At 42.6% G+C, this 24,582-nt stretch overlaps 1 protein-coding gene across 1 annotated transcript in view; it reads right to left on the bottom strand.

Moving 5' to 3' along the window:
* Positions 1-24,582, bottom strand: part of Ddr (discoidin domain-containing receptor 2) — a 141,183-nt gene that overhangs the window by 59,290 nt on the left and 57,311 nt on the right. The window contains exons 2-3 of the mRNA XM_089591811.1: positions 6,857-7,161; positions 3,479-3,581 (exon numbers count right to left, since the gene is read on the bottom strand). Coding sequence (XP_089447937.1) covers positions 3,479-3,581; positions 6,857-6,968 — 215 coding nt within the window. The 5' untranslated portion in view covers positions 6,969-7,161. The remainder of the gene's footprint in view (positions 1-3,478; positions 3,582-6,856; positions 7,162-24,582) is intronic.

The raw sequence follows: 24,582 nt of genomic DNA, 5'->3' as shown, positions 1-24,582 counted from the left end.
TTGTTCTCAGAACTTGCAGGTATTTTTAATTATGCGTATACTTGATAAGAATTTTAATAACGACTATTTTAAATGGTCATAAAATTTGTTCTTGCTTGAATTCTTGTAAGATTTTTTTTATAAATACACCTAAGAATGTTAATGAAATCAAATTTGATACCACTATGATTTAGTATTTGTCGAAAAACGTGTGTCCGACCAAAGTGTGTTTTACTACTGAATTTTTAATAGACTAGTTTACTTGGGAATAAACAGTTTTTATCGATTTTAAATGTATGTCTGACTATATGCTTATTTTACTACTTATCTAGTGCATGTCTGATCAAATAATGTATTTGATCACTCAGCTTTTTGTTAAATCTTTTTGAGAATAATTATTATTAGTTACCGATTTGAAGACTTCGCCGTATTTCACAAATTACTTTTTGTATATTTATTTTACTTGGAAATAATTACTACTTCTCACTAAGTCAATGCTTTTGTATGACCACATGCTTATTTCAGTGTTGAACTTTCGCAGCTCTCTTTGTTTGAAGTATTTATAATTTTCAAGTGGCTTACGTATACATCAGACGTAACAAATCATCATTTTTTTATTAATTTCAAGCTCATGTCTGACCAAATTCATGTTTGACTACTTGATTTTACGGCGGCTTATTTATTTTTTAATTGAGAAGAATACGTCGAGCATTCATAAAGATGTCTGAAAGTAAAAACAAGCCAATGCCACGAGCCTCACGTGCACAATGCAACAACGAGTTGGTGAAAGGAGAGCTTAATACACACATTTGCAGCCATTTTCTGCTGTGGAGAAGCATTGGACGAAAAAAGGTGAAAGAGGAGTCTGCGTGTGGCTGAGTGTGAAAGAAGTCCAGTGTTACAGGAGAGGGATAAAGACTGTGCAAAAAAAGAAGGAAGAATGAAAGGACTGAAATCACACGGACCCAAAAAAAGCCCTTCTCTCGTTTTTGAACCATAACACCGGAGTGCGAGAGGCTAAAAGAGCGCAGGTCTAAGCCCCTCCAGGCTGGCCTGTTCATCCTTCCATTCCACTCAGCCACGGTTGAAAGCGCGCTTGGAGGCAATACTTCCAGCGCAATTCTTGCTTTTTCTCTCCATTCTGTCCATCTTTCTTTTTATTTCATTCCCCCGTGCACACACGCTCGCTTTTTATACGGACGTGGCCACGGCCGTCTCGATATTTCCTTGCCTGCTCATTTTCCTTTCTCGCCCGAGCTTTGTCTCTTTGACCTTTTTTTCTTCTTCGGCTTCTCTTGTGAGCTGCTCACGGGAGCTAAAAGTTAAGCGTGAAATTCTGTGCACAAATGAAATTCAAAATTAAAATAAAAGCTCGAGCTCTCGGAACTGTGTGCCGATATGGTAACGCGAATTTCTCGAGGCAGAAACTTGTGAGGCCTTTCACAGTTTCTCTCGACACTCGTTTCGTCGAGAATCAAAGAACAAAAATTACGTAACAGCCAGTAGCCTTTTTTTTTTGAGCGCAGTCGTGGTACGATGATGTTACTGTTTTTTTTTGTCTCATATCCTGACTAGCTCGTACACCCTCTTTTTTCCACGCTGAATGTATCCATCTGTCCTTGTGCTTTTTTTCTCCCCTTATCCCCTTGCGTTTGAACCTACAAGAAGCCTCTCGTCCCTACACGCCCTCCCAAATCCTTCTCACCCTTTGGCTTTATCTTTTCCCAGCCTTAACTGGTGCCTACTCCGTCAAGTGTCTTGACCCACCCCTATAAAAATACTGAATAGTGTTTTTTTCCCTTGACATCCCACGCCGTACACGAGCCCATAACGACAATGCCTTTATCACTGTGCGTTTTTGGAATTTTTACCCTTGTTCGTTTTAAGGCTGCTGGCCCCTTGGGGGTGCATCTTATAGCCACCTTCTCCATTGTTGGGAACCAAGGTATAAGGACGCCCACGTAAAGCTTCTAAGAGGACCGTTTAATTTTTTTTATCACATTGTCCAAAAAACTGCAGGATGCTTTCAGCGTGTACATACTTTTGTTTACAAAAACAATACCAAAATGGACGAGCATGATTGCAGCACATTTTGATTGGTAACTTTATATCAAAATGCTTTTGTGTCAGGCAGATAAAGAAGTTTATTATTTTCAAACAAATTTTTGTTTCCCTTCAAAAAAATTAATTCACTAATTACGAGGACTCAAATCGTAACTCCGTCGAGTGCCCATGAAAGTAATACGCAACACATCTCGATGGTTAACATTGCAAATGCGACACACGTTTTAACGACATCATTCGGCGTGTTTGTCCCTCAACAGCTTCGAGTCGTGACGTGGAAAAAACTAAATGCTCTCGCAACAGCTGGAAGTACGCGAAAAAGCCATTAAATTTAATGCTTCCTCTTCATTTTATTTTGCTACAACAAACAAACACGTACACGCGTGCATAATTACACGTACGTAATTACTCCCAACGCAATATGACGTATCATTAACGCAAGCGCTTATTTTGGCAGCCCACTTTTTTTCGTACGCAGCGCGCGCAAACGTAATCACCTGCTGTTCGTTTTCAGTACCACAGCATCTCCGTAGATCATTCGCGTGCGTAATTTTTAATGCGCCACTTGTACGGGCTGGCGATCAGTGTAATTGCCGAAGAAAAACACAACACTAGAGGAAAAAAGAAAAATTTTCCACCATCCGTCGTGGGCCAAATGTGCTTGCGAGCTTGCACAAGTGCAATAAGAGGAAGACAGAGAGGGGCAAATGGTTTGTTATATAGAGCTCACGTGAAAGACACGCTTGTAAGTGTAGTGCGGACCTAATACAGATTTATGACCGCGCAGCCCCTTAATACAGGTATTATGCCGGAGGCGCTGTTGGAGAATTTGCGCGGAAATCGGGGGCAATTTGTAGCCGTAACCCCAACCAAGGCTCGCTTCTTCCTCGACTCGGCTTGTAGCGCGCGTCACCCACGGCGAGCAACGCCTCTGCCTTGGATTAACAAGGCTGCCTGTCTCTGCGAGCGTGATGAATTTTTATCGGGACACTTTATTAGCCTCGTGTACAAAAGTGAGTTGAGTAACAGCTAAATTAAATTTCTGTATCCGCGGGACGCTTGTTGCGATAATTAATCTCACAAAGCCAATGGGGAGGAAAAATCGTTCCCAAACGAAATCCCAAGCCCCTGGAGAAAAGTGTATCCCAACGCGCTTTAACTACCCATCAACACGATCGCGCATTACAATTCACACATGCCCCCCACCCCCCACAGCCATCACTTCTCGTGTGGCCGTATATTTAGCCGAAAACTTATCACGACCAGCAACACCACTCTCCTCCACCTAATACATATTCAGCGGGGCATTAAGGACGTTGGGCGAGCTTCTCCCTACCTCGAGGGACTTTCCTATAATGCTGGGAATTCGTCCTCGTTGCTGGGCGAAAGGGAGCTTTTCTCTTCCTGGGTAGGGGTATGAGTAGGTTTGACGTACCTGGCGTGCTTTGGCCCGAGGGTTGGATCGTACATCGAGCTCGCCGAGATGTCCTCGTCCGGTATTTTGCCGCTCTCCATACCCAGTGCCTCCTTGCATTGTCCTGAAACAGTCGACACGGCTTATATTGTATCGTATTATATTGTTTGAATGTATGGTAGGGTGTGAAATATTCATTAACATTGGGCCGCATGGGAGAAGTTTTCGTGGTCTGACGCTTCAGGGACTCGTTCTACTGTCTGACTAGGATGGATTGTGCCACAACGTAATGTTATTTTAAATATAGTGTTAAATCTTCAGTTGCTTTGGTAAACATTGAAAAAAAAGTCATCTCAAGAAAATACATTTTTCAAGTTGTGTTTCATACCACTCTGTGTAAATCCCACGCTATAAAAATGTCCCATAAAAACGTCCCCTGCAATTTCAAGTTGAAAATCAGGTATTTTTAATTTCAACGAAGGCACTAAAAACTACGCAAGCAGACCACGGAAGCTCTTTCGTCGTATCGTACACAGCTCGGAGCTATTCGCAAGCTCGAGAGAAATAAATTACAGCAACGCTGCTGCATCCGCTCACACTCCCTCTCTCGCGCAACATCACAATATATCGCCCACAGGCTTGTAGAGAAAGTTTCAAATATCCATAGGACTCGGCGTCCTGGTGTCCGACTAGTCAGCTTTTCGAACGCTGATGCATTCCCCCTCGCTAAATGTATACACACGTGCGGCTGGTCGTATATTAAAATTTGCACAGTCCAGCAGGTTGGACGTAAAGCCCCCTGGTGTGGAATTAGCCGCTTTCGAGTTTTGAGTTGTGGCCACGGTCCTTTAAGTATAAACTCCTTTTCGAGCCCTACTGGAACACGAGCTGGGGAAAGTAGCGTGAGTATACATGTGTGTCGTTGACTTATTTGGGCGAGCGTTTGTTCCAAGTTAAATCGCCTGGATCGCTGTTCACCAACCGAGGAACACAGCTCTCGTTGTTGTTGTTGTTGTGGTGGCTTTAAAGCCGGGATCCTCGTTTTCATGATCCCTTGCAGTAAGGTTTTGGGCACTGAAAAGTCTCGAGTTGTTTATTTGTTGTTATTTCGGATGAAAATTTGTTGGATTAATTATACGAGTTGTTTGGCTTTCTTCGATCGATAGCTACCCGGATAGGGTTGATTACTGAAAAAAAAAAAAAAAACTCAAGAGGCCCTAACGAAGAACTTGTGTGCAGCTGAAGTTTTAAATTATACGATGATTAAATTTCTCGGGGGAAAATTATTCCGCCATCGTGGATAAGTTCATATCGCAGCGACTTAATTATTGCAAAGAACCCCTGTTAAGGCTCTCGCGGCTCTTGGGAGAGCTGCCGCTTGCCAACAATAATTGAATTTCTATTTTTAATAAAGTAAAAAATGTTTGTAGCCGACTTGTAGTACTTATTACACGGGGGTTATTGAGAAAGTTGTTTATTTAAATTACTTTCGTACAAGTTTCTTCCTTATTTTCGAGAAATAAGGTGTTTAACTACTTTTATAAACAAATGAAGTTTTATTAGAGCAAAATAAATTTATACCCGAATATCTGACGCGAGAAGCGTACACCTAAGTATCCATCCCCTTTAAGGATTGTGGATCACCTTAAAGAGAGAAAAAAGAGAAAGGATGACAGACAAGGTGATCATCTTTGGTCTTTCAGGAGATAGCAAAGCACACCTTGTTTTGAGAAGCTAAGAGATGGTAATGTTACTTTTTGACATTGTGGTTAATACTTTACAAACAAATTCTGCGCATTTTGTTCGTCAAAAACTTGCTCATGTGGCATCAGCTTCTCTCATTTGCTTGTAGGTAGCCCTCCCACTCTAAAATTTTAATTTTTGCATTACATCTAGATCGTTTGCAAATTTTGTTTACTCATTTACTTGAAATTGTAAGTGACTAAAGATTTTCATAAGCTTCAAAGGTAATTTGACTTTCTCGATCCATACTAATTTAGTAGATATTATGCATTCAAATGACATTTACATAACCTGTAAAAATATTAAAAATTTCTTGCAATTAAACAGAGAGTGGTGTTAGGTCGTAGAGATATTTTTTAATAAAAAACAGAGAGGGAAAGAAAAAATAAAGTATGCACATCGTAATGTCATTGGAATTTTTGTCTTCGAAAGGAAATGCTCCCTTGCGTTTGGATACATGTCAGAGGACGTGAAACACGAAAGGAGGGAAAGACAGTGTAAACGCATGTACGCGCCTCTGACAGGTCGATACCAGTGGCAGGTGGCTACTGTGTTCGTAGACTGCTACTTTCACGTTTGCGGAGTAAAGTCGATTTTAGATACTGCGAACACAAGACAAACGCCGAAACGTCAATGACTCACGTCAGTACTTTCTTGAGATTTTTTTGTACTTGAGGGTAAAAACACATAATTTTTTTCTGAAATATTTTTCGACATACGTAGCAAAGGGGCATTCATTATGTACGTAGACTTTGCTCTTTGTGCTCGTACTGTCCGATCCAATCTCCTAAGATATAATTTAAGATGGGAAATATAAATTTATTGCTTTTGTGTTGCGAGGAAATCGGTCAAGTAGAAGTAAACATAAAATACGTGGTCCTGGTATGAAAAAAACGCGTAGCTACGTGAAACATTGTTCGTAAAAATAACGAAATTAAAAACATCGCATTTTGTAGAAAATGTCGTACCATTTCAAGTGACAAAAAGATTAATAGTCAAATTGTTTTGAGAAAAATGGTGTTACGGCGCGCCTCGTGAAATACGGTGTTATTACAGTGCAGGGGTGTCATGATAAATTTAAAGTAATTCGGTCGAGTGGTAGTTCAAGTATTTTATGGCCTCTGGACAGTGAAATCAAGTGGCACGCTGCGCGCTGCGAAATATTATACGATGCAAATAATGCAAGTAGTTCAAGCACCCTGTTGTCGGTCAAACGCGAGAATTCCGAATAAAATTTTCATTACCCGTAACTGTTACTGCACTCATTTCATGAGTACAACGCTGGCAGTATCATTCCGATTTAACTTGAAATTTTGAACTACTTAATTTTTTTCCCTCGATGAATTTTTGTAAATACGAAATTGTTGGAAACGAAATTGAAACGCGAATGTTGATGAAGCATTTCATATGTACAATAACATACCGTACATTACGAGCAACTATATTAAATTTTATACCCTAAAAAAAATAATTTCTATAGAATTTCAAAGCTTATTTTTTCACCCTACTTCCGTAAACATTTGTAGACGGGAATAATTAAACGTGCATCAGCCCTTGAAACCCACCACAGTCACGCGCTCCCAGCGTGCAATCAAAGTTCGGTACGTGGGTGCCATCACGTATCAAGTCATTAGGGCACGTAGGTATTCTACTCACTGAGATCCAGGCCGTGACTGGCGGGCGGCATGGACAGTAGGGCAAAGAAGACGAGCAGCTCTCGAAGAAGGCGGAGAGTGACGGGACCGACGGCTGGCATGTTAACGAGCATTACCGGGGGTGGACCGCCTCGTCGATCGCAACCTCATCTCACTTCGATTTCCGGGACCCTCGCACCAGCTCATCCTCTATCTCCTCAGTGGTCGTCCTGCCGATGACACGTTTCTTGGTTTCGCATGGAGTACCTCGCTGTCCCTGGCATTTTTTTCCACCTCTATTGGTATCTGCAATAAAAGCAATTTTAGCTGCTTTATAAAATGATACATGACCACGCATTACATTATTTTCTACTTCTTTATGCTATTTAAATAAACCGAAATCGATCGTAATTAAATCCCTTATCTGCTGGCTCGTTCGTATCATGAGATTGTTAAAACACCATTTGACGTACAAAACAATGGAAGCGATAACTCAACGCGGAGGTCCGTGGAAACTTATCAAAAGCCCGAAATTCAAGCTCTGCCGTTTCAGATGGCCAAAATATAAGTCAGCTGTATTGTTTGATTCAAAAACTTCGGCGCTAGATTGTAATTTATACGCAAAATAAGCGCACCAGCAGTTGCGTCAAAGTTAAACCCAACAAAGCCCGACAGCGTTTAATGTCGTTTGATTTTCCTACTTTGCATCGAAATGGCGGGTCGAGCTTTTTAACGAAGTAGCTGAAAAGCCCACGGTGAAAGAGAGGGGCTTACGAAAACTCGGACAATTATATATACGCAGTTCGCGTTTTTCTGCCAAGGAAGCCCAAACCCTGTAACATGTAGATTTCCCGTAATATTTCAGCCAGTGGTATTATACGTACAAACCGCAACCTGCTCGCGAGCACAAAAGTTGCGTTCGCGCAACTAATGGGTAAAAAAAAAAGATTCGCTTTCACGTGAGAGAAAGAGAGAAAGTTGAAAAAAGGGGTGAGCACGGAAACGTAAAAAAAAGCTTGCAACCACCTATGGTAGTGGAAGCTTCGTTAACGCTGAAAATTTTGATTGCTCCAAAGCCTCACTTGTTACCATGTCCAGCATGTTTCTTTGAAAAAAAAAAATCTCCCTCCCGGTAGCACCAATTTTTCGACTCTTGATCGGAAAAATCAATCGCACCAGCTGCACGCCACGTACGTGCTTTGCATCTTCGCTTCTGTGCCGTTTCTGCACCTACCGCTCCTATGCACCGTTTACACCCTTTGGTCTCTGGAGAGCGGAATGGGAAGACGTGGTTCTCTATCCACACCACGAGGACATTCAACTCGTGAAGCAGAAACGGCGTCAATGACGTTTTTGCTCTCGTGCGTCGCGCATTCCAATCAGTTAAATAAATGCCTTTATTACACGTACTTTTCGTAGTAATTTTTTAAAACATTCACATGCGTTGCATAATTAGCTGGATTTATCATTTATAGAGATGATCAACTTAGTTTGTGTGATTTTGAAAAACGGAAATTACATGTAGTGATTCGTGTCGTTATCAGTATTCCTTATTTGTAGGCGTGGCTGACGTAACCCGTACTTGTACTACTGATTTTTCTAAATCTGATGTTTTTGTGGATCAATGTTACATGAGCTCTATTTTAAGTTTACTTAGCATTGTTATATATAATATAAAATTTCATTGAAGTTTTGTCTGTTGTCCCACATGGATTACCATACGTATAATATCTTTACTCTCAAAACGATGTCTACAAGTTATGAGTCGAATCACAGAAAAAAAAAAAAAAAAAAAAAATGAACAGGACCAAAGGAGTAATTACTTATTCTCCAAATTTTTACGCTAAAATGCGTGCCAACCAAGGTGTTTTTGTATCGTGATCATCTAAGCATCATCAATAACTTGTGCTCGTTAAAACTAAAGCGAAACCTCAGCGCTAAGTTAGCCAGGTCGACCATTTTACAACTACTCACTCGGTTCCTCGAAAAACCGCAGCTAGCTGTACTCTATGCTTGGAAAATTTGTAAATCAAACTCCTCAATAATTCGTTATGTTGACTGCATTACACAAACATACTATAACCCACTCGACTATAAGCTCTAGCCCAGTATAGAGTCCTAGAGTCCGCACTACCACGCAACAATAAAAAGCAATCGTCGTTCGGACGATAAACACGTGCGAGTATTTATAGCCGCTTCGATACACACACACACATACGTACACCTCGTTGATGAAAGACTGGTACGTAATGAGCCCAGCGATGGTTTACGAGTGGGCGGTCGCTCGTGCAGCTGCAGAGCTTTACATTAGAGCAGTTTTTCTCGCCGTACCTCTCTACCTTTGTGGTAAAAAGGGGGGGAAGGACGTGCGTCGGTGATTCTCATACCCTTTCTCCTCTCCCTCTTACCTTGTGTGGAGGCTGATGAAGTTTTATTATTAGGCGTGAGCCGTTACGTGCGATTGCCGTCGCGCATCAGTGGCGCAGAAAAGCTGGGGAGGTTGCCTCACCGCGTTATTTAATTTATTTTTCAGCAAACTCACTTTCGGTATTGTGCTGTTTTTTTTTCTCGATTCTTTTATTTTCCCCTTTCATTGCCGTTTACCATATTTCTATTCAAAGCAATTTTCAAAGCCTCTCCCGAAGCATTATTACGTCATTCGTTCTTGAATAGAGTTGTTTTACTAGACATTGTTCTCGAAATATAATGATTCAGCGCTTTGTGACACATTCGATGACGCACGTACTTCCGAATCGACGGGCGAGACGAGTGTCAATGTAATTCGAGGTCCTTAGCTTGAATTACGAAAAGGGGGTCACGTGGATTTGTAATAAAAGGATCCCACGCATACGCATCACGCACTCGACGGTCGTGTCTGACGTATCGCGTGCTTGTACTACTGCCTACTCAGAACATCGAGTTCTCGCAAATCGATTCGTGCAAGAAAACCTAGCTTTTATTAGGTACATACACATACGTTGCGAGTTTTTTAAAATCGGAGAATACATAAGTACAGGTACATATTTTGCTCTCCGTCGACATCACGAACTGGCTTTTGTAGCCCATTTTCATGACGCTACTGAGGCGTGAATTACGAAAATAGATTGGAGGAATTTTCTCCAGCAAAACTTGGCTACATAATGACAGGTTTATCATGCAAATCAGAATTCTTGTATGTATTAGGAATTTGCATTTTAATTTTACATAGTTTGAAAACGCTTACGTATTTCATTTTTATTAGTGCCATAAAATAACAAATGAATATCAACATAGCTGGGTATGCGTCAAGGAATATTGTGGAAGTTTTCTTTTGATTGAATGGTTCCACTCTCGCAATGTTCACTCAGAACCGTTGATCGATCGAGTTATAGAAAATACTTCAAAATTTACTATCCATCCGAAAGTATCTCTTCTATCTTGTTTTTGATCTCATCGTTCATCTCAATTCAAAACTCGCTTCCGTGTAACAATTGTACAGAAAAAGTAATGCATTACAGGAACACAGTTCAAATTCTATACGTGTAACGAGTCCAAAAAAGGGAGGGATTCAGAAAAAACATGCCCACGCAAAACCAGGCCTCTCGTAAAGTTTGCTCACCAAACATCGTGGGAAATTCATTGCAACCGAAAATAGCCAAGGCAAGCGTTTCTCACGTCCTCCACTGCGGCGCGAGAAAGTCTCTCCGGCTCGTTATACCGTTCGGGGGACCACCAAATCCTTGCTTAACGAGACCCCTCCTTCGCTCCTACTGTACGTAAGACTTTAAAGTTTACCGGAGCGCAGGTACACACACACACACCAAGCTCTCTCTTCTCCTCTACTCTGACTTGGACTATTCATCGCTCTTTCTCTCTCTCTGCAGTTTGTCTTGTCTCCGTGCCTCCGCCTCCTTCTTCCGAGGAAACGCGTCCTTTTTCCTTGATAAATCCCGCAACACTCGGTCGGATTAGGGACGCGAGCGCCGACTTTCTCGTCGTACTACTTCCGCATCTCATAATTGTTTGTCTTCCGTTGACGAGTTGGCAGAGGTCACGATTTTCGCGCCAATCAGAAATTAAGTCGCTCCTTCCTTTCTCCGGCTGCCTTTTTTCGCTACGTGCGCTAAAAACAAGTCACGCGCTGGAGTTTCTCGTGTATTCTTGGTAATCTTTTGTGGTGCAATCGCATTTCCAGTCTCAGAGGGCCGAGCTTGCGAGAAAGTGCTTCGTTTTGCCTCCACCCATTTTTCGAGAGCAAAGCTTAATCGCCTCATTTTTCTCCCCTCTAATTTCTACAGTGCTGTTTCCTTATGGGTTGAGAAATTAATCAGCTCGGGTTGTGGTCAGGGAAATGTTTTAAATTCAAAATGAAAAAGAGAAAAACCAAACATTCCGGAATACATTATACTCCAAGGAAAGCCCAAGCCGAACCCTCGTAACTTCCGTGCCGAATCATTCGCGTGAAATATAGCCCCAACTTGGGCGAAAAATCAAGGCAATAAACAAAACTAAAGCCCCACGCTGGAATTTCCGAGCCCGAAGAGGGGGGAAAAAGTGCTTATTCCGCACTCCCAGCCGGGCGCTCTTAAAGCGGCTGAAAGAGAACTTCGTGCAGATTTTCCGGAATTTATTCCCAGTCGGAGACTCGCGCCACTCGAGGTATGAACGCCGAGCTAAATGTACACGCGAATCCAAACACACGTGTACAAGTACATCCAACTGAAAGTATGATTCGTCGGCTGCACCTACAAGTGATGGAGAGAGGGAGCATACACGACCCGATTCCTGTTTGTTAGACAATCGGCTCTTGGTACTTCTCCTCCGCAGAGAAACGCACCGCAGGAATATAAAACGGAGCTACTGCTGCGTAATTCAAAGGCAGCTGTGCTCGACGTTACCGACGAGAGCCCTGTGCATAGGCCGCTTGGGAGAATAACGATCTCCTTCGGGCCCTTCGCGTGGCATTTATGCAAGCGAGGGCTTTCGGAGAAAAATTGCCGGGATGGAAGAAAGTTAGAGTATTGATCGAAGGGAGGAGGAAAATCGCGGGGAGTAAGGTTTCGCTCTGCTCTTCGTTTTCTTTTTGCTCGAGTGTTTGCTCAATAAGGCTGCTGTGAGCGCTGTGTGCGGGGAATACTCGAGTGAATTGCGCATTAAAATTTTAAAGAGCTGTATCTGTTTTAGCTGGCTCTCCGAGCGGAGGCTGCTTGTTTTCGGGCAAGGAGTTTGGCTTTTCTTTTTTTAGAGATTGTGCGTGCAAAAACGCACTTGTCATGACTGACGTGAATTGCTGTGATCTTAAAGAAAGCAAACATTTGATGTAATGAAACGGTGTCGGGAATGTTAGGTTAGACATTAGTCGGTGTGAAGCGTTGTTAATGATCCATACAATTTACTGGAAAGCAGAAACAGCTCGGAGATGCCTCCGAAGTAAACAAGGAGCCGAAAGAGGAGAAGCTTGCGATAAGTGAGGGTGGTCCTGTGTATATCCATCGAGTCAATAGAGGGGAGTCAGAAGTAGAGGCACGCGGAGGAGAAAATCGCGTTTGATTGCCGTACAATCGCACGAGCCATCGTTCGCTTACTCTTCCCTTGAGTCAGACAGAAATCAGTCCCTCGACGCAACGTAGTTGTTACTACGAAGCTATAGAGATTTCTCTGAAGCTCTGGTTCATCCACTTCACTTATTCACTCGTGCACACGCTAATTCGCAAGTCTTCAAGAGAAAAAAAAACGCACAAAGAGTCAAGCTCGATCGTTCGGTACGTCGCACGTATACCGCAGCCACTGCTCGAGTGGAAGTATCATTAGTTAAGCTACGAGAGATACTCGTGGAAAAATTTTTCTTGTGCCGGAAAATGATTTGATTACTCGAGTGGAGGCACAATGTAAGAGAACCTGTCACGAGAGCAAACGTGGATGCTTTGAAAAAGTCACAAAGCCCACATGTATGTGGAGTGTCATTCTGTCTGACGTATCGCCGAGTTGCACTACTGGAAAATTCTGCAAGTGCTTCTTCAGAAGAGAAGAAGTCTGCTCACGTGGGTTGGTGGATGCACGTGGAGTTTATTCGCGTGGATAATTTTGACTGGTACAATAACCACTGTACGTCTTGCTTTCCTTTCGAAAAATTCGAGCTTCCGAATATCTCTACGGGGAAACGTTTCTCCAACGATCAACAGCTTTTGTCGAAAAATAATATTTTTATTCGATATAGGCAGCCTAAATTGCAAAGTGGTACCAATCAGTAGGCGCATTGTACCTTCTCGCCCAGCTCTTACTTCCGTATTCACAACACCCTAGTCAAAAACCGTAAAAAAAAAAATATATTTACAATATAAAAGGATCGCACAGGTGCTCCTGTACCGCCAGAGGCGCTAATTGCACCGAGCATTCGTGATTTTCCGAACAAGCCTCGTGCAAAAGGAAGCCCGTTCTTTTGCTTCTTTTTTTTCCCCGCTCTTATCCCAGCAGCGTCGATGACCCCAGGTGCGGTAGACCCGTGTAATTACACCGCACGGGGGCCCCCGCTTAGCGATTCCCGACTCGAACAAAACGTACCGGCAGCAACGGCAGCTCGATATTGGTCTCCGGCTGTGTGGGCCACCCGTGCTCTCTATCCACACGAGTGTTCCGAGGCCTTTCTTTGTCCGGAGCCGAGGCTCTCGGAATTTCGAGAGGACTCTCCGAGTACCCTAATGACGTACATTCACTGCTGGATGTGCGCAGGCCCTACGAGTGCCGACAATTAGAGGAATACGCGACGACTGAATACGCAGAATTGTGTGTGATTGACCCACTCCGGGCACTTGAGAAGATCTAATATAAATTGCCATCGGGATATAATGGTTTGGGAGATGCGCGCTAGTTTGAGGATTTTCAATGGGATTTGTGTTTGATCGTTTGTACGGCTTGTTACCCATGTGGCTGGTTGCGTCCGTTTCGTTGAATATGGTTTTGGAAGTGGAAACCGATAGGATTGATTTTTTACCAAAATTGTGGTACTAAATGCGGTGGTGTGTACTGTAGAGTTTCATTGACATCACGTTTCGTTATATATTTTTCGAAAACAAGCTTAGCGTTTCTATTTTATCATAAAAATATCAATGGACCGTGGGTAGAATTTTTTTTCCACCCACCAAAAAATGTTCACTCAGGGATTCTGGGAAAAATGCGAGAAAAACTGGTCACGATGCATAGAAAAAAAAGAAAAAAAAAAAAAAAAACTGTCGTGGGAGAGGCAGCTAGCATACAGTACCCAGCAGTGGCACAGTACCGAGTGCAAAAGTTTCTCTTTGAGAATTCAGGATCCGTCCCGCTCGAGCTCTACTGCGATACGGCGTCTGGATTTTCAAAGAGACCCTGTTACGCGATACATTTATTATAATTGTAAACTCGCGCCAAATCACGTTTACGTAAACATGCGAAGGTGTATTTTGTTTGCTCCACTTTTTTAATCGTTTTTTTTTTTTTCAAGTTTTTCATTCTTGTTTTACATTTAATAGGGCAGTACTAAAAAATCACGTTTGTTCCGATGTGCCTTTCAACTTGTATAAATTATTATCAAAGCAAGCTTTGAAAATATTCTAGTGAAGCTGTGTCACCTTTTAATTTACGTTTGCATGTTATCAAAGGCTCGAAATCCATACGAAAAGCTCTATTTAATCTCTAAGATGTATTCACTAAGAAAAAAGGGGGACTCTTCACAATCGTGTGAAAGAGAAAAATCTAATGTTGCACAACGACAGCAAGCATTTAATTTGGCTCATGAGTGGTGGCTGAGGTTTCCATTCACTCTTTCATTCGACTGGAAAGTTAATACTGTTGGTAACCAAAAAAAGCTTACGCAACTAATCTGGCTTTCAAAAAAATTATACTTTTATGTCAAGCACTACGTGTTAGTTACATTTGTATAAATATAAATTATGAATGTCATGGTAATGGGATATAAAAGCTGTTCATGTTTCATCATGTGTTTTATGTGATAAAATCGCAAAGTTTCAAATTTTTTACGAGTACCTTCCAAGAGAACAGAGCTTCATGTCAGTTTTAACAAGGAGATTTTAGTACGTAAGAGTGATTTGTTTACGATCCTTTCGTTTGTACTGTTATAAAATAGCTCAGTGGTCAGGAGTGCGGTTTTAAAATTAGTTTGAAATATTTGATTGGCAAACAATGTGTGTACATGAAAGGGATATAACGTATTTTTTATACGATAAAGTGATATATTACACCAAATGCGTGACTTTTTGTGTTTCACTTGGGTTTTAATTTCATATTCAACAACACACTGTTTTCAAAGTACTACAAAAAAAAAAAAAAAAAAATTTCATTCAATCATCCTTCAAAACCGATCACAACACACGGTAGTACCCACAAACAAATACAACAACTCACCCCGCGTATTTTGCAAAGCGTGTCATTTATCATTTCAAAAAAAAAAAACCCCAGCCCAGCGGCTCATTGTTCCTCTAACGACGTAGGCGGACAGAAGAGGATTCAGTCGCGGCTCACAACACTCCCTCTCCCAGCCAGCCATTAAACAACGGGGCTCGAAAAAAAGCGAGAGTCTGTGCAATAAAAGGGAACCTGAAAGCTCGTTCTTAGAGGCCGGGGTGAAAAAAAAGCGAGAGTCGTGTTCGTCTGCCTCTTGCTCGGCTCTCGGGGGCTTGCACTTTTGATGGAGGTATTCATCAGGGCATCTGCGGCCTGCCAAAGCTCCACGGTTTTCTTCTCGACACTCCCTCTTTTCTCCGGTGATAGTGTGGCACGCTGTTGTCTGTCCACCACTAGCCAACGGAGGGCTTTCACGGCTGGAGCGAGACAAAGCGACGCCTCCACTCTTTGCTGCGTCGCGAGAAAAAAGTAGCCACTGCAGGGCCATGCGTAATGTCTAGGGTCTACGCTAGACTAATAATTTTTCGGGTTATTTTTCATTACCATTTTTATGAATGCGTTGGGAAACGCGAAACCAACAGAGTCAGATCCTCCGCTGCTTTTCTCTGTTTCGTAAGTTTGATATTGGAAATGAGATTCCCACAAACATCTCCCAAGCAAGCTCTCCGCTTTCATTTTTACGAGTAAATCAATATTATCGGTAGAAAGAGTCCGTAAAAGTAATTACAGGGTCGTTTCAGTTCAATCGAGAGTAATCCCCTCCATATACAACGTAAAATACTACCTGATCTCCCCAGAGCGAACCGCATTTCATATTCCACTGCAATCGCGGTATCGTACACGTCACCAACGCGGTGTACCGCACCCTCTCATCTGTCGTAGGGAAAAAAAATTCCCGCTTAAACGCGAACGTGACTAATCTACCACCGAACCACAACCTCTGGCTGGTTAACGGGTGTGTATGTGTGTACCAACAACGAGGACAACAGCGCCGGGCATGAAAAAAGCAAAGAGCCTTATCTGCCGCTTGCTGGTGGTGCCTGTGCCTCCAAACGCGTTTGCTTCAAACAAATGCCACCCACGAGGAGAAAAATAGCGTAAAAAGCGCGTACACGCCAGTGAAAAGAAGAAAAAAAATGGGATGAAAATCGGGGGAGGGGGACACAGGGTACACAGAGAGGGAGCGAAGCCTTGGTGTGTCCACGCACACACCGCACTTATTAAACCCGATATATTGTACCGGCGCGCCAGTTTATCATCGTGTGCGGGTGAACGGGGCTCATTACTCATTCGCGTGTCAGAAGGTCATTTTCTGTGCGTGTAAACCAACGGGATGGTTCTTCGGCCGTGTCCTTGGCTGTGCTCCTTTTTTTCGCTCCGTCGCGTCCTCCTTTGTAAACGTGTGGTGTATAGTCTGCAGGTACTCGAAAGACGAGAGAGAGCTGGTATCGAGTGCTGGGCTCGTGAATATCGATCGACTTGCTGGAAGAGTTTGGAGGAGCAGAGCGAGTTACCGTGGCTCTTTCGGGGGTGGGAAGATACTTCATTAGCTTTTAAAATGTTGGGGAGTCGAGTATCGTGTAGTGACAAACTCGAGTAGGTTAGTGGAGCCTTTTTCTCTCTCTCTCTCTCTGGTGTGGATAACAGATATTGTTGCCACGTCGGATGATGTTACAAGTGGCATTGGTGCACGAGGAGGATAATATTATAACATTTTTACTAGAGTGAAAAGATTCAACTACTACGTGCGTAGCTATTGGTTTTAGAAATTTTCACTAATTTAGTTTTGTTGGATAAAACCATTCCTCTTATATATGAGAGCTACTTTTTCCATATTTTTGAACATTTTTTGTTACTTTTTTTTTAATGTATCCACTTAGAGGACAGAAAATGATTTTGTTTTTTTTTTTTTTTTTTGAGGCATATATTTCAAAAAAATTCGTCAATCTTTAATTACTTATCAACTTTTTACATAAGTGGAGAACAGAGTGTACGGTTCTTAACCGCTAAAAAGGTGACAGGTAAAAAAGAGAGAGAGAGAGATGGTTGATTGCGTAAAAACGCCATCCCTCCTCTCCCTCTCGCGTTGCTATGCAAAACAAATTTGCGACAGTTAGTCTTGTGTGGCGCTGCAAAGACGTACGACAGAGAGAGAGAGATTTTATTTGCAAGAGAGCGTATCTCTTCTTCTCTAATTCAGATTTTTATTGCAAAAATTCATTAATAAGTTAGACAATCTTCTCTCTTGTCACTAGTTACCAAGCGTATTGGTGCTAGACCATCGCGTTTAAAAAGGGTTATTAATGACCTATTACTTATTGCTGATAATTGTTTGTATTTACTTAAATGAATTAGAAAAAGGCCTCTGTCTCAGATTATATCAAAGCTAGTTATTTTGTTAACCTAATTTGTTAATATTCGTTGTGCTTGTTCTTTGTTATATTAAAGATATATTTCTTAACAAATAAAGATGTTATAAAAGTTCATTGTAAATATATTAAAAATAAGTATAAAGAGAAGTACGAGACGACTTCACCTACGAAGAAATCTCAGACCAAACACAGAGATACAACTTTTTATTTTTAAGGTTTCGAAAATGTGAGTTTTTTTCTGCTATAAAAAAATCCATTTTCATTTTTTTTTAATCCATAGATATCATATCAATTTAAAAGTGAGCTCTCAATGTTGCACATGAATAGCTGTACTGAAAAAAAACTTTCTACCTTTGACGCTGGTAAAATCTATCCTTTCAATTACAATCACCAAATATAAATTTTTAAAATCAGGTACGAAAAAAAAGTCGGCTTACAGTTTTAAATTCGAGATAACGCGAAAAAATCAATTATATAATGGAGCAAGAAAAATGTTCATTTCACTCGACTTGAAATTTTACGAACGACCTCAAAATAAGGATTTCCACCCTGATTGGCAAGTTCTATGAAAACCACCGATATGAAATAAAAAAATGTACGGAAAATACACAATCATAGTCATAATCCGTGCACATGTCAGGGTCCGTACCATATAACTTTTTTTGCTTTGCAGGCCTATGTTATAACATAGGTCGATGTACTGAAAAATAGTTACATGGTACGACCCCAGTGACTTTGAAAACTCGTGCTCGGCCACGTGTGATTTTTTTTCCGCTACTTACTTCCGTACCGATATTATACTTTCCTGGGCTACATCGCCTGCTTGTGGTTCAAATGAGCAATTAACTTTTCACTCACGTGTAATTGATACTTTGCGCTCATTGGGCGATAGCTGTTCGTTAAATAGTCTCATTATCGACCTCCCACTGAATGATGTACATGTATTGTACCCTATAATTGTCTCAAAGTTTGATGGGCAAACCATACATGTCATTTGTTAACCGAGTTTGCCTTCACATAAACTTTTGTTCCATCATACAGTTGAAAAGACAATATATTTTTTTTTTCAATTGTTAAAGAGAGTACTTTTGAACCCTCTTATTTGTTTCAGCCAATGAAACTGCTTCCCTGAAGAAGCAATAATACATTTCTATCGCAATCCAATCGACTTGGATCAAAATTGTTACTCGATAGTAGGGTCTGAGCACTCCAATCACCGTAGCCTCTTGATCTGAGCTTTCAAGCCTCAAAGCTTCTGGATCTGGCTTCAAAAGACTCTGGAAATCTTGGTAAGGCAATACTCTCGAATAGCCGAATTGACAAAAAGCTTCTAAACTAAACATTTGCGAGTGACCTTAGCTCTTAGTAATCGTAGTGATTGGTATGTATCACACGTGGCTTTGTCTCAAACGTTTGCAGTATCCTCTCCAGGGAAATTTAACAGAACACCGAAGAACCGATGACTGAGAACCAAAGATCAAGGAAAAAATGTGGTCTGTAGAAAGGATCGATCGTCCAATGCGTTATTTTCAACTTATTTTGCGACATCGGCGAATGAGGTGGCTCTGGAATTACCTTTCCCCCCACCTATTTCTATAAGGAACTATCCAACGCAACTAACCGTTTGAAAAGGAATTACCCGTGAATTTAAGCCTCTTAGAGCGGAATCAGTGCCGACCGACTTAAATGAAGGAAGGTGCAGGCCCTATTTGGGAAGCACAGAACAAAGTCATCACACGTTAATGAGTCTTTGGTTATGATTGCTTTGATGCCATTCATTGGGCTTATCGCCTTCACTTCTCCGATGTATTGCAGTCTAATCTACTATTTACAGACTAAACTCAATAACTCCACCGACAGAATTTTTCTCTCTCGATTCGCAACCATAACTATACAATAAACTTTGGCCAGTACCAGTTTTGTTGATTATTTTACGCCAAAATGGCTAAGGAATCGAGCCTCTTTTGAAACGAGCCATATGAAATAATATTTGTAATGCGTCAACGCGTTGTGGATGAATTTTTCCCCGATTTTGAGAAACAACTCGCGTCACTCCAAAGCAACAAAGGCGCTGAAAGTAACGAGAACAATGCCGAAGCAAGGAATCAAAAAATAGAAACTGTCCAGCGGGGCCTGATACATCGTCGAGAGCATTGTCGTGCTGTACAGTCACATGCGCGTATCGTTGGCAGTGCGGGCACGAAATTTTTCGAAGCACATTATTGAGTGGCCCGGGCTCCTGTCGGGAATGCAGAGGAAGAGGGGGAAAAGGGCGCGAACGTGTCGGTACGCCCTCCTGTAACTGCCTCTCCGGTTCTTACCTTTCGTCATCGGGTTGGTGCAACGGTCCTGCCGCCGACGATGCACCGCACTCCGGGTGAAGGAGCACGCCCGGAACGCGGAGAGACAAAGGGAGAAAAATAGCTAAACGGAGAATTACCCCGGGCGCGTGACCGGAATTTCGCTAGTCGGACGCCAGAGAGTGACTTTCTCTCTCTTGTATGCACTTTTTATTTTTTGCTTTTTGTTTTCTTCTCGGGGCTCTCGGGCTGTCGCTTCTTTTGTCCTTGCGCTTGTGCTTATTTTTACGCGGTAAGAGTATCCCTGAGCTGTTATTGCCGGCTCAAGTTTCGATCGTTTTTACATTCTTTTTTTTTCCACAGGATACAAGAGCTAATAAAAATATGAGTGGATCGCTTCTCTTTGTGGATGACGTAGTAAAGTATCACAATAGTCGGCTGGTATGGTTCGATTGGTGTGGCAGCGAACTTCACGAGTGATGCGAAACCACTTTAAAGTCCTGCGTTTCGAGTTGCAATAACATGTAACTTTCATACAAAAGTAGAATTTATTCAAGACATTTTTTTTTTTTTTTTTTTTTGTAAAATTCATATACTTGATCTTATTGAGCCGTAGAGCACAGTCTGAGAGTCCCCAAAGATATACTGTCACTATACTCTTCCCCAAAAAATTAGGCGCTTGCATTTTTGTACTGATATCGAGTTCACACATTTGCAATTAAAACCATGAATCATCGACAAAACGCGCGAGGGAACCTCCAACCAAAGTCGCGGAGAATCGACGGTTCAAAGTTTCCGAGCAAGTGACGCCTGTTTACTAATAATAACAATCCAGCGTACGCCTTGGCGTACATCTCACAGATACGACCAAGAGGTTGGACCGAAACTTATCGCGGGAGATCGATGGACAAAGTTTCGGGCGCATATTATATAATTGAGCGGACCCGCTTCGAGTGGAGCGCGTCAACTTGTTGAGCCCAGCAGTACATGCACCGGCTCTGCTTATTGGATATCTCCGGGCTCGTACACAATTTGGCTAAGTGCGCTGTTTCGTCCCAACGTTGTTCGACACTCGTGAAAAGTGCCCAAAGTGCCGATGGCTTTCCCTGCCCTTATAAAAATTCATAGACCATCCATGGTAGCCGTACAACGGAATACATTTTTTTTTTTTTGCGGAATCGCGTGGACCGGCCATTCACAGTGGTCCCCGGTTATGGCACGCAAAGGGAGGGAAGTACAAAGTATAATATTTATAGCCGATCGGGACAAAACGTTTTCAGGACACATACACACCCAAGCGAGCGTGGGCTCCATTTTTCCCCTGGCTCGCAAACTGCGGCCGGTTTATTTGCACCCCGCGGATCATCCATCATTGAGAATTCATGTTTGGCTCTTTCTCCACGCTGGTTATCGATGGGCGCGCGCACACAGTGCAAACATTTTCCTATCGAAATTCCAACCCCCGCCCCCCTCTTTATCTTATTCGATTGTACTTTTTTCCGTGCACCTTAATGCACCCAATACTTTGTGCTGTGAAAAGCATCCGTACTCGTCATGGAAGCAAGTTCCAATCGAAAATCCATGGGATCGCCAAACCATCGAGTCGACAAACCAGTCCAGCTCCGCAGCCCAAATCCCATTTCGCATATCGGCAACCTAAACATCACCGCGGCCGCTCTATCTACCGAGCCTCGGTCTCGTACCCTCAGATTTCACATGCAAAACTCGCTCACCGCGCGACACTGGGCTGCAGTGGGAGGGGGGAATCGGCCGAAGAGATAATAGCGTTTGAATTCGCAATGAGCTTATGTTTGCCGGTGGCACGCAGCCGAGGCCGGCAATTTGTTCTGCATGAATCAGCGAGGGGCTTTTCATTTTCGGCTCGACCCCGATGTTTTCCCTCGCCCTCTTCGCTCGCGTTGATAGGGATTCTTGGACTGTTTACTGCTTTGTGTTGATGTACTTTGGATGGTTTTACGTATTACTAAAAGCTTCCATCCGATAGCCAACATACGTATATTTTTCGGTGCTCATCCCTGGAGTACGTATTCAAACACATGCCGATCTCCATTTCCATTCTAATAACAAATAGACCCCGATCGCTGGCTCGCTGGATATCTGTCAAGATTTACACAGCCACGTTGTACATACATCCATAGCGTACCGATCTCTGGGCATTATTTTTCGCCGATGTATCTACACGCACATCCGATGCATCGAGCTTAAATTAAAAACTTTGAAGGTATACCATAACCATTTTTGGCCTTACTTTCCTCTCGCTTGACTTTGGAATTTTCCAACGTCGTCGTCTGTTTACCCGCATAACTTTGCTGTACCTGCGAGGCGCTTTTGTGTCTTTCTTGTCGAGAAAGTATTAAAAAGCTCGAGCGTCGGAATTTTAATTCAAGTCACGCTCCCTTTTGCTGGAATTTTCTGTGAGACAAAAAAGAAAAAAAAAAAAAAAAAATCAAGGCTGCCACCACTGCAAGCTGTTTCTCATTTAGAAAAACCTTACACAAGGTACCGATTTTGCCTATGTCTATTCTCGGACTTCCGATGAATTGATTTTAGTTTATTGATACGATAGCTATTGCAGCGACAAAGTCATATCGGCTATCGACGATTCATACAGAGAAACGATACTATATTTATTTTTAGTCCCGTCTGCTTGAGAAAACAAAACTGGGTCCCACATCGATTGTACACGTATACTGCTTCAATAAAAATTGCGCGCTAATTTTTCGTAATTCAATTTACACATCTCGAACGGGTACAGTTGGGCACTGCCTCGGTTTTTCAGGTATCGAAGATTGAATCTTCATCGGGACGTAAAACAAAAAAGGGGAGCAAAAAAGTCGTCGCGTGGGAAGTAACGCAAATTAAAAATGAACGGAACGGTGCAATAAAACCAAAACAAACCCCGGAGCGAATGAAAGAGAGCAGCCTCCCGGGAGAGGCCCGGGCTGCATGTATGCATTGCTCGCGAATGCGAAGCGCCGGGCTAACGACTGGGAAACAATAACGAAAAACAATACCGAAAAACAGGGGGAAGAGCAAGAGATAAAACAAAACGACGTAGTGGGGAAACAAAAAAAAAGAAAAAAAAAAGTGGAACGCGAGTTGTGTACATGCACACGCTCGCGCGCGCGACAAAGGCCACTCGCGGCCTTCCATTGTCTCTGGCGGTGCGCTCCTTGCTTTTTGCAAATAATCTACCAATCGATGGAATCTGCGCAGCGGCGGGGGGTGCATGTATATACACCGGGGAATCGGGAGAAAAAATCAAAACCGGGACAATCCTTGCGGTGCGCGGTATTATTGTCTGTCGATAAAACACGGGTGGAGGGGAGAAAAAAAAAAGAGTCCTCCCCTTCCTCCTCTCTCGGGCCGTCGTTTATATAAAAGGACGTACGTCTCAGGGCGAATTGAAAGCGATAGGCGCGCGCTATTGTGGGGATATGGTAGGGAGAGGAGGGCGTTTTCATCTCGTCGCGGGTCCCGAATCGTTTTCCAATACTCTCGCAGCGATTTTGCCTGCGCCCTTCTCGTTCCTTTGCCTTCCCCCCTACTTTAAATAATATCTCGAGTGGCGGGGAAAAAAATTCTCGGGGTGTACACAAGGGCGAGGCTTTAGTGAAAGAGATTCGGGGGAGGAGGAAAAAGGTTAACCGAGTATTCGTTGGGGCGGGAGGGGCTTGCAGAAATATGCGGGAAATAAGCTAAATAGGGAGGCGAGAGGAGGCCCGGGGGAATTTGGAAAATGTGCTTCAATCGCGTGAGGTTGAAGGGAGGGCGGAGGAGGATCTTTTGCGAGGGACACTCTCTTGAAATTTTACGAGAGCGAGTGCTGGGATATTAATGTTGATTGCATTTTTTGTTATGCGCAATGAAGTGGAGTGTCAGGGTCTCTGATCGCTTGAAATGGTTTTTGCGTTCCTTCAAATGACTGGTGATGCAAGTGCATTTCCAAGGATTGAGTCGTAGAGAATTTTTTCCGTCGCAATTGAATGGTGATTCTTGATCTCAATGATAGTTAGCGAATTTAATTTATAAATTATACTTGACAATAAAAACAAGTATAAAAAGGCAAGAATTTTAATAAATAGTTGCACGAAAAAAATAGTAAAATGTGGAACAACCAGCAAAGTATTTCATCGAAAGAGTCTCCATATTTATTACGATTGAACCCTTACCCCAGTACAAGTCCTCTATCATAGTATGGAAAAGGGCTCATAAAATACTTGAAAACCCCATTAATATGTCACGAGTCCGCAAAACGCACCGAAGCGCATACCAATCAAGTGTATTTTTTAACAAGCTGCAGCGAAAAAAAGCCTCGGAGGGAGAAAAGAGAGGGGTGGGAGGGGATCGATCGTAGTCGGGCAGATACCGTCGTCGTCTGTAGGGAAGCGAACAGTTCGAGAGCTAGTGGCTCGCGTATTTCGGAGGAAAATTTGTCACCCCCGAGGGCGATGAGACTAGTCCTCGGTCTCCCTTACCATCCTAGACTCGTACACGTATAACGTGTAAATTCAAACATCTGTCTGCAAGTATCTTTACATATGTGTATGTGTCTGGGAGAGGAATGCAGGTTGTACGTGACACAGCACGCGGAGGTAACAGAACATTAATTGAGAGCCCCAAGGATATGTTTCTGATGCAGTGTGCTCTATTGCCTCGGCCCTGCGAGCGCTTAACAA

This window comes from Copidosoma floridanum, unplaced genomic scaffold (assembly GCF_036245765.1).
Source record: "Copidosoma floridanum isolate Cflo_tuat_1 unplaced genomic scaffold, Cflo_Japanese_pri ptg000014l, whole genome shotgun sequence".
NCBI classification, from domain to species: Eukaryota; Metazoa; Arthropoda; class Insecta; order Hymenoptera; family Encyrtidae; genus Copidosoma; species Copidosoma floridanum.
Note: the sequence above shows the minus strand (reverse complement) of the source record. Positions and strands in the feature narration are given on the sequence as shown.